Source organism: Arvicanthis niloticus, chromosome 2 (assembly GCF_011762505.2).
Source record: "Arvicanthis niloticus isolate mArvNil1 chromosome 2, mArvNil1.pat.X, whole genome shotgun sequence".
In the NCBI taxonomy this organism is placed as follows: domain Eukaryota; kingdom Metazoa; phylum Chordata; class Mammalia; order Rodentia; family Muridae; genus Arvicanthis; species Arvicanthis niloticus.
Genome location: NC_047659.1, coordinates 96,978,443 through 96,997,007, shown reverse-complemented (window position 1 = coordinate 96,997,007; position 18,565 = coordinate 96,978,443). Strand labels below are relative to the sequence as shown.

Sequence of the window (18,565 nt, the reverse complement as noted above, 5' to 3'; positions counted from 1 at the left end):
TTTCTGGTTTTTAAAGTGGTGCTTTTAATCCGGTTTGAACTGATCTGTTTAAGGTGAGAGAGTTACATATCTAATTTAACTCTTCTACAAATGACTGTCCAGTTTTACCAGTACTGCTTATTAAATAGATGTCTTTTTTCCAGTTCATGTTTCTTATACCTAGGTCAAAATTTAAATGGGTTGGGGCTAGAGAGATGACTCAGAGGTTAAGAACACATTGTTTTCTTCCAGAGGACCCAAGGTTCCCACTCACAAGTGCCTGTACCTCTAGCTCCAGGGAATCCATCCAGTGCCATCTTCTGGCCTCTGCAAGCCCCTGCCCTCTCATCCTCACAGTTCACACATAGGCACACACATATATCTCCCTACAGATTTCATTTTTTCGTTATGTGGGGAGGTTAAGCACACATGAGGGCAGATGGCTGTGGAGGTTGGCAGCACTGGCTCCCCTGGAGCTGGAGTTGCCATGGTTAAAATGTGTAAAGCTACTGTGCTTACTGACACTGAGGCCAGGGGAAAGCAATGCAGTGTTTTTGAAGAATCGTTTAAAGACCTGCTCTTCCATAGTCAATACTGAATGTTGTGTGTTCTCCAAGAAGTCCATCTACCTAAAACTTCTAAGTGTGACTCAAGAAATTCTACCATTCCATCTGAAATGCATGTCATGGGTAACCCATGGTCAGCACCCTCTTTTGAATGAAGTTGAAGAAGGGAAAGAGGAACCAACCATCTTCTTAAAGGAAAAATGTATATGAGAGCATGGATGACCAAAGATGTGAGAGACAAGAAAGCCACCCTGCACAGCAGCCATGGACCTGGATGTTACCAACCCTGTCTGTCAAATGGCGTATGTTTGTGCAAGGGAAGAAACCACGATATTCATTTTTCTGTGGAGGGGCGTTTAGATTCTCTGTAGCAGGTATTCAGGATTAAAGATTTAATGTGCTATTTCTCAGAAATTTGAGAAGCTCAAATGAGGGCAAATGACATCTCAACTCTCCTCCATTTTTGGAAAAAAACTAATTTACACTTTAAATAAACAACATATTGTCTTCTTATATTCCCCTTTATCAAGCATAGGTTTCAGTGTCCATAGGAGGGTAAGACTGAAGATGACTTTTCTCCTGCATACAGATCTACAACTGGCTGGCTTTGACATGTGCACTGAGTCACCAACATCCCAGAGTAGCCAATCACTTCTGATTGGACTTGAGTCTCACTCCACAAGATGAACCTATACTTAGAGTAATTACAGGGTCCAAGAACCTAATGCTAGACAGGCCCTGGGCCCTGGGGGAGAACCTATTCTATTCTTATTCTGCCAAAGAGATACAGTATTAAACCAATTCCTAATTATTTAATATTATTGTATCCATAAATTACTGCATCTCTCAACTCATACCAGAAAAATGTCCTTCTTCAATACAGGCAATTAATACAGAGACTCACAATTTGTTAAGTTGAAGATAGTAAAAGACTGCAGAATCCTCAGCATAAATGGGACATAAAATATAAGAATATTACTTCTTCCCAATGCTCATGGAGAAAGAAGAGGTGGAAAGAGTCTAAGAGGCAGAGGCAGGACTAAAATGAAACAGTGGTTTCCAAACACAGCAGGCTAGTTGTGAGATCAACTCACAGCAAGCCACACACCACCTGCATAAGCTCAGGTCAGATAAAATCTCAGCATGGAGACAGGAGGTGGACACAATGTTCCGCCCCTACCTAAGAAGTGATTGGCAGTTATTGATAACTGCTAGGAAATATAGAGTCGATTTCTTGGAGTCAAATTTAAGTGTGCGGCCCCTGGTCATTCAACCATGCTCCAGTGTATGGCCAAACTCTCCAAGAATAACAGGACTCAGGGGGTTAGTTGTGGTTTGGAGTTTGGAGTATTAGTGTCATTGTTGTTACATTTGGTTCAGTTTGGTTCGGTTTTTGAGGTGGAATCTTACTATGTCACGATGGCTAGCCTGAAACTCACTATGTAGACCAGGCTGACCTCTGCTTCCCCAATACTGGTATTAAAGTCATATACCACCACCTGACATGAACTTCAGGGTTTATTTTAAAAAGAAAAAAGAAAAGAAATTTGGCTGGCTAAGGGATAGGGTATGATTACTATCAAAAGACATGCCATTAGATTCTCCAAGAACTGAGAAAAAGGAACTGTGCCTGCTTTTAACCAAATTAAGTCTTATTTATGAGAAAATTTGGTTTTTAAAATGTGATTTAGCTATATCATCTTGGAGAGCATTGTGAAACATATAGCCAAATTCAGTTGCCAACTCCAATGACAAGTAACCTTTAAACACATATGGAGTTATACAATTAAATTCCAATCGTATTCCAACTGGGTGTGATGGCACATGCTCATTATCCCAGCCTGTGGGAGATACAGACAAGCTGGAGGGTGGAAATTTGAAGCCATTCTAGACCAGTTCCAGGCCAGCCTAGAGTACAAACAAGGTCCTCAGAAGACATCCTCAAGAATAAGAGGTCCTGAATTTGATTAAAAACTTCAGCTACAAAAGACATGCCCCCTCTTCTAGTTAGCTCTCTGAAGACACTTCCCAAAGGTTGTGGCAGTACCTCATCAGAGATACAGGCCAGCTCCGGATTCTTCCTGTGTCTTTGGAAGACAGCAGTCACTCACAAACCTGTCACATGCATCACACTTGTTCCAAGTCACTGTAGCTCTGGCAGAGAGGCTCAAATTCCATGCTAAGATGCAAAAAAAATAACGTTGTATATGTCTGGAGTCTCCTCAGGACACCAGCACTTACTCATCAACCTCGAGATAAAAACACAAATGAGTAAACCCTCGGGGAGAACACTGGGGTTGCCCATCTCCCAAAGAGGAAATGTGTCCCAGCAGGAAATGGTCACTAAGCAGGCACTGCTTTTGCTGCATGTGTATACTGACAAGATGCTATGAGGCTTAATATTAGAACATCTCCCTTCATAATTTTAATAATATCTCAATGAGTAGATAAAAATTTAAAAATCTAAATCTTTACTTTAAAAAAGGTCAACTCCCAAATTTTCCAGGAAGAAAAAAAAAAACAAAAACACAACAAAAACTTTTTTCCCTAAATCACTGTAGCTGTACTCTTCCAATTTGACAGCCTTATAAAGCAGGAGTCAAAGCAGGCGTCAAATAGAAGACTCCGTGAGAGCTATGGATGCATTAATCTACATCAGTCAGCAGGAGTCAGTTCACTACTCCACCCAATTAGCAGAATAACTACAGAAGTAGACGATGATCAATACAGAGTCCCACAACTGATAGAGGTGCAGTGAATAGCAGACTTTGGAACACTGAGCCCTAAATAGTACATCTGTATCACACCCAAGGCTGGGGGATTATTGCAGAAGAGAGAGCTTAGCCAGAGGCAGAGGATGTCTAAAAGTAAACAGTGTTTTCTTGAAATAGGCATTTGTTTAACATCTATCTCCACTTTCACATTCCGTTTTACCTGAGACATGAATTGCACCCATCTTGTTAATTTTTGTGTCCCTAACTAGCTGACATGAGCCTAGGATGAATGAAGGGATGACTACTCTCTGTCCCAATTCTTTCTGTCCAGTTAATATTTTACTAGTGTGGGGACCCCTCTACATACCTAAGAAGTATAAGTGCTTCAAATTGTAGAGGGATCGCTGCTTAGCTGAGAAATAAGGAGGTCAAGTAAGGCTTCTTTGAGGGTCATCTAGAAGTATTTCAAAGAGGGCTAAGAAAAAACAAAACTGTCCTGAATATGTAAGAAGTCCCCTGAGAGTGGTGGCCATGCCCTCATGACTGCAGGGGATGCTATGAGATGCTGAGGTAAGATACACCAGCCTTAGGCCTTAAAGAGATAGTCAAGTATGGGGGAGGACAGTTAATAAGAGATCAAGAAATAGAGCTGGTTCCCATTAGAGAACTTTCACTAGCATGGTCCAGGAATCCCAAACTGCCAGTCTGGAATGCTGTAATCGAATACCATAGAACTTCAGCCTGGAGGCCTGTGGCCTGAGCCCTGGACCAGGACTGAACTATGCAGCCAGAACTTCCCTTATTTGCATGGCAAAGACTGCACAATTAAAAATTACATGGCTAGCAGGTGAAGTACCCAGCCAGCCTGAACTGCCCTTCTCATGGCAGAGATTACAGGCCAGGAAAGGGCACACAAAGAACTAACTGAACTAGTCTCCTAAATAGAGGGAAGCTCCTCAGCCCATCCATCATCACCCCAGCCAACAGTCCCCCATGCTGTCAGTGGTACTGTAGTCCCTGCCTGGAACACTTCCTTCTTGCACTGTATTCCATAAGCTACTTATCCCATGTTCCTCCACTGCCTGACAATTCCTTACCAACTACTGGCCACTCAACGAAGTTCAGTACAAGGCTTCTTTTACTTTATTCCAAAGCAACAGGGAACTTAAGGGAAGTAGTAAACAAAGGGGATACTCCATCAGGTAGAACGTCTAACCGTCATGCCAGCCATCATTTGCAGAATGAGTGGGAAGAAGAGAACAGATTTGTAGGACAGTACAGAAGAGTACTGCGGCTGCTCCATACCATCGGCCAATCGAAGACTAAAAGGCCTTTGGGGACATGGGGGCTGGGCTCATGTGGACATGCTGACGTGAGAGGTCTATGTTTTCTCAAATAGAGATCTCTGATGAGGAATCTACACTTTGGGGACTCAGCCAAGATGCCCTATGCAGAAGATTCTCACAGGAATTCATCAGCAGAGAGGGGGCTTGTAGTATAGGCGAGGACAAGCTCAGTAGACGAGTAGAATGCAGTGCTGCAGAGCTCCTGACTCAGAATCCAAACCCTGTGTCCAGCCTGTCTTCTGCGTGTTTCTGGTCATGCCACATGCCATTCTGGGTACTGTGCAATGGCTCATGTCTTTATCCTTTAGCGTATCACGTTGCTCACTACTGATTACATGCTACCTGCTTCCTATTTACCTCTGAACTTTAACTCCACTCCCTCTGGTCCTGTGTCCTGAACCCCTTGCTATGCCTGCTGCACACTGTCCAGTGGTGACTCAGTAAAGACTTCCTAGATAGATTTAAGGCTTAACTGCCAAAGGTTCTACACTATAGAACAGAGAACTACCTTGCCTTCCTCCTGGTATGTATTTCCCTAGCAGACATATGAAGAAATCATCCTTCTGAGCTCACAGGGATGCCAGCACATATATATTTTTGAGCTACTGGTAATGTCCTAATACATAAATGGAGTGTCTGATGGGATGGGGGGAGGACCAAGGCTGCCAAGATCCCTGTTGGGAAAATAAAATCAGCTGTTGTCATTTCCTAAACTGTCTTTCTCCACCTATGGAACAAACTCACATGGATTTCATCTTAAGGAAATGTCTGCTTCTATTCTGGCCTATGTGTCACAAATAGCCATTATTCTGTCTTCCCCAGGGTGCACCCCAGAAGTCTCAGTTGTGAAGTTTGACACATTTCTAAAGAATAAGAAGAGAACAGAACATCTGTCTGTTGGCTTATCAGTTTGGAATCAGGTTGCTCCAGACCCAGACTTGCATTTAGAATGCTGTGGCTGCAGTCAAGGTGTTGCTCTGAAGTGGAGGGAAACCTTCAAACCACAGAGGACAAGCGGGGAAGAACAGGCACACTGCAAGTTCCGCTGGTTTGCCACATCTGTACCTTTGCCGCCAGTCGACACTCCATCACTCTGACATTGAAATGAGAAGTGGCTGCCTTGTTCATTTCCACGCAGCTGTTGGCAATCACAAAGACTGCCCCACTGGGGAGCTTCACATCAGTCGCTCTCAGAGGACTAAATTCTATTAACTTGGCCTATTGGAAGAAAAGCAGCAGAGGAAACAATAATTTATTAGGATTCAGAAAAACATTCAAGCTTGTATGCTCTCATTTTATCTTAAGAACGTCTCCTCTGAAAACGCTGCATTTGTTCAAACATTGTTTACTGACAGCCAGGCGTCAGTAAGGTGTAGGAGACACAGCAGTGAACAGGAAAGGTTCTGCCTCTGCCTTCCTGGAGGCCACAATTGCTAAGAGAAGACATGAAATTATGTCTCCACATTGTAAGTGTCACGGCGCACTACAAAGTTCACAGTCTTACTCGGACACTTAATAGAAGGGTCTAATCAGACAACTTGGTAGTCTTTGAAAAGGGAAATCTACACTAAGTCCTAAAAGATGCTTAAAGGGGTCAGAAAGAAGGAGGAGTTTCTGAATGTCTGGAGTGGCAACAAATGACACAGGACAATGTCAATGGAGTTTGGGGCACTGATCTGGCTGAAGCTCAGAGCTTGAAGAGTGAGAGGCTAGGATGGAGCAGAGGGGGGAATTAGGTGGTAATGCACTTCACAAACAAGGACTCTCTCTAGACTGTGAGCCTAACTTACAGTAACATCAGTACTTCCGGCACTGCATCTGCTTGCCAGTTCACATCCAAAACACCTAAAGTATAATTTTAATGTTAAAATAAATCTCCTTACACCTCATGTCTTTGGCCTAGAAGGATCAATGGAAATGTACTCTTTCTTAATCAAAAGAATCCAGGTATTCTTGGAAAACAGCCAAGCCTGAAGGAATCTGATGTAAAGCTAAGAAAGATTTTTAAAGAGATGCCTGCTTCTATTTTGGAAATGGGCAGTTCACAGGCAAAAACCCAAGCCTCTGTCTTGCCTGAGGAGCTGATAGCCAAGAGGAAGTGGTACTGGACTGGAGAATTTATTCCTGGCCTGACATCAGCATTCTTCCTCCCACCACCAAAGCCCCAAAAATGTTGACAAAGAAAAATGACACCAAAGAGTAATTTACAAAAAGTGGGCTGTGCATATATGTGGTAAGAGAACTAACATTTGGGTTTGAAGCCAACATGAGATTATGAAACACCACAAGATGAAGTGATTTCATGCAAGGTCAGGAAAGGAGGTCCCCAGGAGGGGATTGAGAAATCTCATCTTAACAATGAGATATGGGGTGGGGGTGGGGGTGGGGAGCCCAGACACATGAGAAAAATGAGTCTGAAGTGTGCTTCTGGATGCTTAAGGTCAAGGGAATCAATATGAAACAGTCCATTCGCTCACTGCTAGACCTGAATTACAAGATAGTTGGGCAATGGGCTATGGTAAATCCTGGAAGAATACATTTCCCATAACCACAAATGCTGGGGGCTGCAAGCCTTCCCTCCATAGACATTTTCCCAAGTTGAAATGTCCAAATGACTCAGTGCTACTTACAGTTCCTTCTTCTGCAAGAAATGATATGGACTGATCCATGCCTCCACCTTCGGTGCCTATGTAACGCTCACTCTTGGCACAGATTTCTGCAAGTTCCACCTGGGAAAGCAAACATTCATTTGTACTGGGATAGACTTACAACCTATTTTTCATGCTAGATATGTCAATTAGGTTTGAATTCCAGTACCAACTCTGTTCAATTATATAGCAACTGAATAGAGCAATGTGTTCTTCCAAGCAGGTCTAGACTATCATTGAACTCAGCAGAGAAACTTACCAAGATCAAGTGACAACTCGGTGATGGGTCTAGAATGGGAGCAGAACATGCATGCTGTTTTTCCTATCCCTAAAAGACTCTGAAGTGCATGCAGCATCCCTCATCTTTCTGTGGGCACCACCTCTTCTCCTCTGGCATTTGCATTTGTCTCCAGACAGTGACAATGACAATTCTAGTGCCTCCAAAGCCAAGGCAGGCCAGAGCTTCCAAGCCAAAATAATGCTGCCTCTTTGACATGTTCCTTAAGTGTGAGGATAGAGCTTCTCACTCTAGCTACAACCATAATGAAGAAACTGGATAAAGAGATGTGGTCCTAGTCCATACTGAAAATGTTAAGGCATTGTTAGTTGCTTCCTGTTGATTAATGATAAGTTCAAAATCCTCATCTTGTACCCAAAGCCTTCTAAGCTTGCAACCAAACTGAACATGTAATTGGATTATTTACCATTTTTTCTAAGTAAGGGCGTCTTCCTGACCAACTCACACATAACTTTACAACCTGGTGCTACCTCATGCTTCCTATACAAATCCTATTGTCACTCAATATCCAGGTCATTGGCCACATATTGGCAAGCTGACCACTCAGATCTTCTGCCATCCTGAAATCCTGTGCCCACTCTGGTGTCCTAATTCTCTCAGTCTCTGCAGCTCCGACAGTGGCACCTAGTAACCCACATTGCTCTTCTGTTACACGTTCCTTCTTCCAAGCTTACATCAGGACTTGATCGCACACTTGTCCCGTTAGATGTCCAGCTGAGGCTGGTGTACTATGCTCATCTCTTGCCCTCTTGCTTACCTACATCTCAACATGGTGCACAAGTTCTTCTAGACTTAGCTCTCTGCTTGCTTCTCAGTCTGTTCTCCCAACACTGTTCCCAAAAGCCTTCAATTCAGAAACACAGAACAAACACTGTTCTTCCTGACTGCCCAGAACTCACCTCTGCTCAGGACTCTTCTATCCCCCTTTCAACACCTCAGCACTCCCAAATGCACATGCACCATAGAAATCCTCTCTGCTCTCCCGACAGCTAACATTATGATCACTGTGAGTCTTGCTTTAAGTGGGCTTACATGTCTCTCTCCAGCAGACTATGGGAGTCCATGAAGCACTGTGATAGCTATTCTTGGTTCTCAACTTGAATAGCTCTGGAATAAGTGACAATGCAGAAATGGAGGGCACACTTGAGAGGGATTACTTTTGCTTGGTTTGAAATGGGTAAATCCACTGCTAGTCTGGATCTCTGAGGCAGGAAGAACACCTTTAATCTGAGTCACACCTTCTGCTAGAAGCCTATATAAGGACAGGGAAGAAGGAAACTTTTGCTCTCTGCCTGCTTGGCCTTGCCTTGCCAGCAAGTTCATTCCTTCAATGGCATTAAAGCCAACGAATTCTTTGGGATTCCAGCATGTACTGAGGACCAGCTGAGACATCTTGCCTTTTGGACTAAGCAGCTACTAGATTCTTGGACTTTCCTTTCACATCAGCCATTATTGGATTAGATGAACCAAAAGCTATACATCATTCTGATAAATCAGATAGATGATAGATAGATAGATAGATAGATAGATAGATAGATAGATAGAGATTCATTCTATAAGCTATTACGCTAAGGAACCCCAATACAAGTACCACAGTCCACTTAGGTAGTCTTGGCTGGATCAGGGTCCTTCGTACTGGCCCTTAACTGTAACATGTTTCCACTGTATCTCTTTTCCCCAAAACACTGAGTCTGTGAGAGACAAGCTATGGTGTTTCCTCAGTGTCACTGCCTTACATGCTGCCATGTATGTCCTAAAAACTCAATAAACTGCTGCTGCTTCCTTCCCTGAGAAGAGCTGTCCAAAGGCCATCTAACAGCTTCAACAAGTATCATAGCTCTTGTTGGTCATGTGGCTTCACTGACATTAACTTTGCCTGGTGACGTGAGGTAAACCTGGAATTTTGGCATCGAAGGCACAGCACATGACTGATGGTACACATAGTCAATGGTCTGTCCATAATAGATACATTAAAAATAAATTAGTGACCAAAAGGTCAAAATACTTGCACTTAAAATGCAGAGAAACAATGTGCCAAGAGGAAGCACTTGCATACAGCAATTGTAAGCAAGTAAGAGACTGGTGCCCACCTAATCATGACCTTTAGTCAAAACTTAAAGTCAGCTCCTCAGTACAGCAATGCCCACCATTGCTGAGTGTAAAGAACCAGCTGCAAACCTTTCCTACTCATGGTACAGAGGAGGACAATGAGATTCAGGGACTCAGACATGGAGAAGCCAGGATCTGAGCATCATCCATCTGACTCTGATATACAAATTCCTTTCACACGTGAGTGGCTTCCCCAGATAGGGCTAATGTAAGCACTGTGCAGTCTCCATGAGGGATGTGAAAAGACAAATGAGGGTCACCAAAATGTAAACATTCTCCTTCGTATAAAGAAAGATATTAGAGCACTGAAAAGTATTAATTACTTTATAAAGCTCGAAAAATGGGCAACCAAGATGGCTCAGCAATAAAGGCACTTGTCACCAAGCCTGATAACTTGAGTTCCATTTCTGGAATCTACAGGGTGAAAGAAGAGAACAGATTCCTAAGGTTTTTTTCTCTGAGTTACACACACACACACACAGACACACACATGACAGATCAATGATATTTTAAGCTCTTAAAGTATGCCATGATATACATTTATAGTTATAAGATGTTCGTGTGTGTGTGTGCATTCATGTGTATGTATATGTGTGTGCACTCGTGTGTGTGTGTGTGTGTGTGTGTGTGTGTGTGTGTGTGCATGTGTGTAGAATCCAGAGTGATACCTCCATCTCTCACAGGGAAGGAGCCATCCCAACACTTGCTACTGTAACACCTGACAAATTCTAACTAGACAGACAATACTCAACAATTCTAAGTAGGGAAAAACAAAGAAAATGAAAGAGAGCAAAGAAAATGAAGGAACAAGTTGAAAGATAAAGGCTGACCTCATTGACAGAAAAATACAGCATGAATAGTCGAGTACCAGAAGCCTCCTGACTGTGAAGTGAGCAAGAGTTTCCTTCCAGCTGGCTGCATGATCTTAGGTAAGACGATTCACCTCTTCCAGTATCTATTTCCCATCTGCTATTAGCAATAACAATAGTATTAGTAATTTACTGACTACTTACTCTGTGGTAACCGCTGCTCCAGTGCCTTTGCCTGAATTATTTACTCAGAATCCTGTAAAACAGATGTTTCTCCATTCTACAGATGAGGAAACTGAGTCATTTGTTGGGTAATAGTATACTGGAAGTTATTAAAGCTAAAATGCAAATTCAATTATCTAATTCTACCATCCATATTCCTTTTTTACATTTACTTAGTCTTGTGTGCATTGATGCTTTACCCGCATGTGTGTCTGTGTGAGGGTGGCCGATCCTCTGGAACTGGAGTTACAGACAGTCATAATCTGTCATATGATTGCTGGGACTTGAACCCAGGTCCTCTGGAAGATCAGTCTTAACTGCTGAACCATCTCTCCAGCCCCTACCATCTGTATTCTTAATTACCATGTTATATCTCCTCCCATCCAGATTGAAGAGAAAAGCAATGCCCTCCAACCCACAGGATTACTGTGGTAATCCAAAAACTTAACTTAATATGTCAATGTCATAATTAAGAGCAACAGGACTCTAAAGTAACATATAAGTGTTGACCAGTGTTGATGCTATTATTTTCACAAATGAATAAATAATCATTTAATTTACAGAAGATGATGCCTCAAGCTGAAGTCAAATACAGGATGTTTTAAAGATGTTCATGGAAAGACAGAATGTTAAAGATTGTAGAAGTCTCTACACGGGCTGATTCAGTAATAAACAGTAAGAAACCATAAAGTGAACAGAAGAGTAGGGCCTCATTCAAACTATCTCTGTCCACCTGCAGACAGGAATCCCTACCCAATAAACAAAACATGCCTACCTGGAAAATTCAACAGCAGGCCCACCCACTAGCTGACTTCCTCGGTGGCCCTAGCTCTGAGCTCCCAGTACTAAGTGGTGGGGTGAGAGGGAACAAAATGTGTAAGAGATAAAGAAACTAGAAACAAAGACTAAAAGAAACCCAAATCTGATTTAAGGAAAACATTCGCATAAGTCAGACAGTTAACAAAATTAGTTAAGCCCACATCCCAAGCCAGAAACTATAACCTGATCTCAAGGAGTCATCCCTGGCGGGTTGCCGAGCACCTGAGTCACCCTGGACACTCAGGGTCATGTGGGATCTGCAGAGGTGCTTTCCATCCTTTAAGATGCTGGAAATGGAATCATTGCACATCTTCAGGAGTTCAATCAGCCAGAGCAACTCAGAAGGGCACTGAATTGGTGCTTCTAATTTCTGAAATTGTGCATGATTTTGGTAGAGTTCACAAAGCTAAGAAGCTGTCAAAGGGCATTTAAGAGATCTATATGGGGGGAAATGAGCATCCTGGAGGCAACTCACGGGAAGGTTGGAACGAACTCAGGAACCCAGCTGTGTGCAGTAAAGGGCAAGCTCACCATTCTACCACATTGGGCATCTGAACTTTCCCATGCGCACAAAGAGCCTGAGAACCCTCAGAGCCAGCAAAGCTTGAGCCTAACAGGGCTTCTTCTCTCTCCTCTCACAGGCTCCTCTGCTCTTATACCTGTGCACTCAAGGAACTAGCTCCTCTCCAGCTAGCCTCTTATGGCATTTGATCTTCTCACTCCTCCTTAGAGAAGACAACTGGGCTGTGGAAGCTTTGCTAACCTGTGGGTTAAGGACAAAGCCAGAGTCTGCCCTCCAGAAGTCGAAACAATGATCTTATCTGTAGATCTTCAAAAGAACACAGAACTCTAATGTGCTAGACAGCTTCTATTGTCCTTCCAAATCAGCTCTGCACCTGTCTTCGCCCTGCAGTCTACTGAGAAGGCTGCCCAGAGGAGGCTTCCCAGGAGTGAAGCACAGTATGTACCCTGCCTGCTTCCACTAAGACTCAGGGGACATTCGGAGGGGATAGGAAGAAGGGTCATGCCCATCTCTATCAAAGTCACTTTCAGGCCCAAGGGCAATCACAGCTCGCCTTGTTCTGGCAAATGAATTGTTCTTTATTCATGTTTTCTAAGCTAACCCTGACACATCTGGATAAGGTAGAAATTTTAATGGCTCTTCTACCTCTTCCTCACCTCCAATAAGTCCTCAAAGCTCACTTCCTGCAGGCTTCCCCTGCCCTTCAAAACACTGGTTACCATTGGGAGAACTATTATCAAGCTCTTCCCCTATAATGGCAACCCCCTGGAAGTACCTCATGGCTGATCCCAGGTTGTGTCCAAAAGAAGCTGATGTGAACTGCTTTGTTCTGTAGCATGGCTCCCAGCTTTGTTCCACAGAAAACGCCAACAGTACCCAGGAGCCTGCTTGAATTTCTTTTTGAAAGAAGTGACTGTTGGATCTTCACATCTCTAATGCACAAAAACTTAGGTTTTGTGTTTTTTTGTTTTTTTTTTTTTTTTAAAAAAACTACATAAAAATGTGCCTGAGGATAATAGCAGCTAATTCCCAAAGCCAACATCACAGGTAAGTACTGCTCTTGATAGTCAAGACTGAACATTTCTAGGAAGTAATAAGGGAAATGGAACAAGGAGATCAACCACTAAAACACTTAGAATCTCGAAGCGAACACAAAGGATGTCTCACAAATGTAAAGCTAAAACCTGCTGAAGTCCAGACCCATCACTCCCAAGTGATGACATCACAGAAAGGATAAGCACACTGCACCTGGATTCAGGAGGGAAGACAGGAGCTAATGAACTCAGAGAAGGTTCTAGTCAAGAGTGTGCCTCTCTGAGAACATCAGAGGGTGTTTTTTGAGGGCAGAGGAAATCTTGGAAGTGGCTCCCTCCAGCACTGATGAGAGAGAGGAAGACAGAGACCTTCACTCCTCTGATCTTCCAGGCTGCAGGATAGATGCTTTGTGGAGTGACCCAGATTTGGAGATGAAGACATTGGCAGTTGGTCAAGATGAAGAACTTTATGTAGGAGAGTTTGAGTTTCTAGGTCCATGGAGATTCTGAGAAAATGTCTATCCATAGACTTCACCCAGATCTCAACTATCCCTGCCCGTACTGAGTGAAGAAAATCTGGTTGGTATAATGCACAATCTCAGATATTTCCCCAGATGATGTCCCTGGGTATGCAAGTACATATGTCAAAGACATTCTGTTATCATGGCTTAAGTGATCACGAGATGCAAAAGGAGGAGGCACCCAGCCTACTCTGTCACTCACTGAGCTTTTCAGGTGCAGCCTGTAGCACCCGGGAACTCCCGACCCAGACCTACTGAACTGAGGTGCGTTCTTCTGAACAGCCTCTCCACGTGGCACAGGCCTGTAATCCCAGCCACAGTGGAGGCTGAGCCAAAAATACTGCAAGTTCAAGATCTGTCTACACTACAGAATGAGTTCAAGGCCAGTTTGGGCAACTTAGTGAAAACTCATCTCAACATAAAAAATATTTTAAATAAAAATTAGAAAGAATGCAGAGGCTCTAATACCATGGCAGAACCAGAGCATGTACCTAGGTTCCAGGCTCAACCCTCAATACAGAAAGGAATGCAGGGAGGGAGAAAGAAAGGAGGGAAGGACAAGCCTCCTCCAAATGATGTCTTGCTCTATGAGACTTTCTTGATAACTGGGTAGACAGGGGGAAATCACATGCAGAAGGGAAGGAAGCTAACAAGTGTCAAATGTCTTCCAAGGACAGACACTGGGCTATCCTGTTTAATTTCCAACTGTCAGTACTATAATCACTAGATCAGAGAGAAGGAAACTGAGGTTCAAGCAATCAGTAAAATAGTCCCGTCTGCTGCAGGAGGACAAGGAGGCCTGGACCTGACTCTGAGCACACGTCGCAATGCCAGTTTAGTTAATGGACTCAGCAGGTTCTAGTTACATAATGTAAATAAATAAAAAGATTTGAGAGTGCAGGTGACATGGGAGGGATCAGAGGGAGGGGATGTAGGAGGTACTGGAGGGAGGAAAAAGAAGGACAGGAAGTGAAGTCATTGTTTTTACTTAACATGCTTAAAATTTTTTTACTGTGAACCTGATATCTTTTGTTTAAAAAAAAAAAAACATATATTTTGATTATGTTTTCCCCTCCCTCAACTCCTCCCAGAGCCTTACCACCTTGCTCCACACTGAATTTCACATTCTCATGCTCTCTCGAACAAAGCTAAACAAAAACAAATGAACATCAAAACAAAAGAAAATAAGACAAAATAATACGAAAACAAAATAAAATGAAAAGTCCATCAAAAGATGGAATAATTTTTCTTTAAAGGTAGAAAATCTCTTCTCAATGTACTGGACAGTTGGGAGCTTGCAGGCCTTCCTTTCCATCATCCAACTCTAGAAAGAGTCACAAAGACATCCCTCCTACGAAGCAGGATGACCTCCAAGTGAGGCTGATAGGCCGACATGGCTTCCTCCACCTGTATACAGTGCATAGGAACATGCATGTTTAAACACTTTCTGGGCAAGTCCATGAGAAAGGGCTTTATTGCTAAACAGACTTTCTAATGAAGAAAATGAATCATGGGGAGGTCAAGTAAATTGCCAAGGTCACCCACTAGTAAATGTCAGGGCCAGTACTTGAACTGTGAGCCTGGCTTGGCCTTATAAACAAAATCCTCTTTATCTGTAACAGGAGACGGATATGGGGGATGGCTCAAGAACTCGAAATTCAGGAGATTCAAAGAGCTTCTCTCCTTTCAGATTTCTCACAAGGACAATTAATTGGATCCCTTTCATTATTTTAAATGTTAAAAAGGGGGGGTTGGTTCTGGAAGGAGGCAGTACCCACACACAAGGTAACTATTATTGGAAAGACGGGAAAGATAATTGAAAAAACGAAATTGTGGGAAGACCATAGGGGCAGGCGCATTGCCAGAGTGATGGAATTAGACAAAAATACGACCCAAGTCACTGCTACTAAATACCAGTGGGGCCCCCAGAGCCTGTGGTAAGGGCTGGTGTTGCTTCCTTGGCTGGCAGATTGCTTATTTTGGCTCTGACCTTCCAAAAAACGCTCAGTAATGATGATAATACGGGATGGGTGGCGGGCCTGCGATCTCTGTGGTTTGGCAAGCATGTCTTAGAACTGCATGTCCCTTCCCTGGAGACCTTCCCACTGTGTGGGAAGGGCTCTTCAGACTGGGTTTTCAGCAGCATATAAGAGTCTTATAGCACTCTTAAGAACCACAAGGAAGGATCACTGAGTGTAAAGGTAGGCCCTTCCTGCACAGCAAGGCTGCAGTCCACACCTAGCCGTTTTTCTGATGTGAGCTAATGATACAGATGCAAACACAAGCAGCCAAAAATGTCACTCATTGAATCATAATCTAAAGCCACCAAATGCAGAGCTACCTCCAGACACTTTCACCGGGGAGAAAGGACTGTGTAAATAGCAGTCACCACAATGGCATGAAATAGAAGAACCAAGGACTTGTTACAGGAAGGAGACTGACTTGACTGAGCAATGCTCAGATGTTATGTGGAAACCTCGTGCTGTAAGCCATTACAAGAGAGAACAGAAGAGTGTCATGCCTGCACTTGTTTCAGAAGGTTGCACAGGTCTTCTTCGTGACTGTTGAGATTTGACTGTGGTTTGTCACACAAAAATACACAGAGTGCTAGTCAACAACTTAATGGTGGCAAAGCCCTTAAGAGGCACCACGAGTCATGGAGGCTACATCTTCATGAGTGGCAGATGGGTTAGCTACTGCAGACATCTGTCCCCCTTTGCACAGTAGCACCACCTATGCCACCCACCAAAGTATGGTACAGCATAAAGTTCATACAGCTGCCCAGTGTTGAACTTCCCTGTGTCCAGAACCACAAGCTGAATAAACCTCTTTTCCTTTTAAATTACTCAGTTTCAAATATTCTACTATAGCTACTGTAGCAACAGAAAATATCTCAAGACAATTTGTACTTTGTGATGCAGAGTCAGTGGCAAGCAGGACACATTCTGAGGAGGGTGAAAGCAGTGGGCTGCACAGGGCTGCAGGCCTGAGGTTGGCCTGGTTGCATTGCTCTTGCTTTTGTCCATGCTGGCTGCCCCACACGCCCTCTGCTCCCTTTGAAACGGGAATGTTTTCTCATTCAAATGTCCAAACAGCTTAAAACATTTTCCTCTATTGAATTTTTTAAACATTTTGCTCTATAGAATTTTTTAAATGCAACTGTCCACAAGTTACATATTGCTATGGTTACTCGACATGGTACCTAACACAGAAGTATTGAGGTTGTGGGGCCTATACTTAGTGGGGCTTACTAGAAAATAATTAGATCAGTCGTGCTCACCCTTGAAGAGAACAGATAAAGTTTTATTGAGACCCTAGTTAGTTCCTATGCAGTACTGTAAAAGTGAAATCAGATATGAAGTCTTATAAGAGGGAAATCAGACCCTACATCTTGCTGGCTTCCCATCATGCTGTGATCACATGCATTCCCACGAGGGTGCCATCTGTCATGCTGTGATGTGCCCTAATGGCTGTGGCCAGAGCTGAGCCTCCAGGACTGTGAGCTAAGTAAACCTCTTTTTAATGAGCCCAGTATTTTGTTATAGCAATAAAAAAAAGAACCAAGACATGCCCCCCTACACATGCACACACATACACACATACTCACACACACACACAAACCATACACATACAAACCACACACACATATACATACATACTCACATACACACACAAAAACACGCACATGCATACTCATACACACACAAATACTCACACACACACACACATACAAATATACACACAACACACACACATACTTCCCCACCCTCCATGACCCCCTCTCTTTCATAGTGTATCAACTCTTTTAGATTGTATGTGCTGCCAAATTAACTATCCTATGTCACTTCATAAGAAGAGATTCATAACAAGCCTGCCTCCTGCTTCTGTCACACATTCCTACTTGGTTTTTGTTTCATAGTCTACACTTGTCAAAGTGATTTTCTCAGTCAACCATGTTCCCCCTGCCCTAGGCTTTGCAAATGCTCTTCCACCTGTATTTATTTAACAAATATTTATAAAGTGGCAACTGTCACAAAGCATTATTATTACATATTGGTTTCTGAAGCAACAGCAAAGAGAGAAAACAGTTGGGCATTGTAAACTCCCCTTGCCTTGAACTGCTTTATCAGTAGGACTGAATTAAACAGCTTCTTTGGAGAACTTTTCTTAGATTTCTGGCCTCTGAATTCCACACTTCCTTTCTCTGCCAGAGCCCCTACCAGTGCAACCTAGTAGTTAAAGCAAGTAAGCTTCCTCAACTGCAAAGCTGGGGTTAAGACAATTGACCACTTTATTTGGTCACTGTAAAGATTGTAAAAGCCGAGTATATCATTCGAGCACAGAGAACATCACTATAAGTATTGGGCAACCATAACCCCATCTTGCATTCTATACCACTGCACATGTTCATGGCCAAATATTTACTCAAATGCCACATTATCACGTAGACTCTTACCTCCCCAAAATATCTCAACCACCTCTACTTTCCACCTCACAGACTGCTTTTCACTCAAGAGTTCCACTTTATGTGATTTTTTTAGTTGTCTTCTGCCTCTCTCCCTCCCTCACAAGTTCTATGATGATGAATTTTAAACCCTGCCTACCCTGTGCCTTAAATACTGCCTAGCACAAAGCAGATGTTCTATAAAAATGTCACTGCCTCACATGTGCAGCAGGTGTGGCTTCCCTGAATGGCAGCAGCTAAAGTACAAAGGTTTTATTTTTACTATAATCTTCAGTGACAGAGGCCTCTTTCCTAATATTATGAATCTTTATTTAATACTGGTCATATTTTTATTTCGTAATACTCTAAAACAAGAATATATCACTTTTATAATAATAAAAATACTTTTAAGGGCTTTCCTAGTATTCCTGGTGAGATTAGGAAGTTAAATCTATTTTTAGTCACTAAAAATAATACATTGCCACTTAACTCATTACTCTGAAACTCCTCAAAGCTAAAGTTCATACTCGGGA

General features: G+C 42.9%; 1 protein-coding gene across 3 annotated transcripts in view; it reads right to left on the bottom strand.

Moving 5' to 3' along the window:
* Galk2 (galactokinase 2) overlaps positions 1–18,565 on the bottom strand; it is a 106,015-nt gene that overhangs the window by 38,881 nt on the left and 48,569 nt on the right. For all 3 annotated transcript variants that reach the window (XM_076929681.1, XM_034495025.2, XM_076929682.1), the window contains exons 6-7: positions 7,236–7,334; positions 5,671–5,823 (exon numbers count right to left, since the gene is read on the bottom strand). In XM_076929681.1, coding sequence (XP_076785796.1) covers positions 5,671–5,823; positions 7,236–7,334 — 252 coding nt within the window. The remainder of the gene's footprint in view (positions 1–5,670; positions 5,824–7,235; positions 7,335–18,565) is intronic.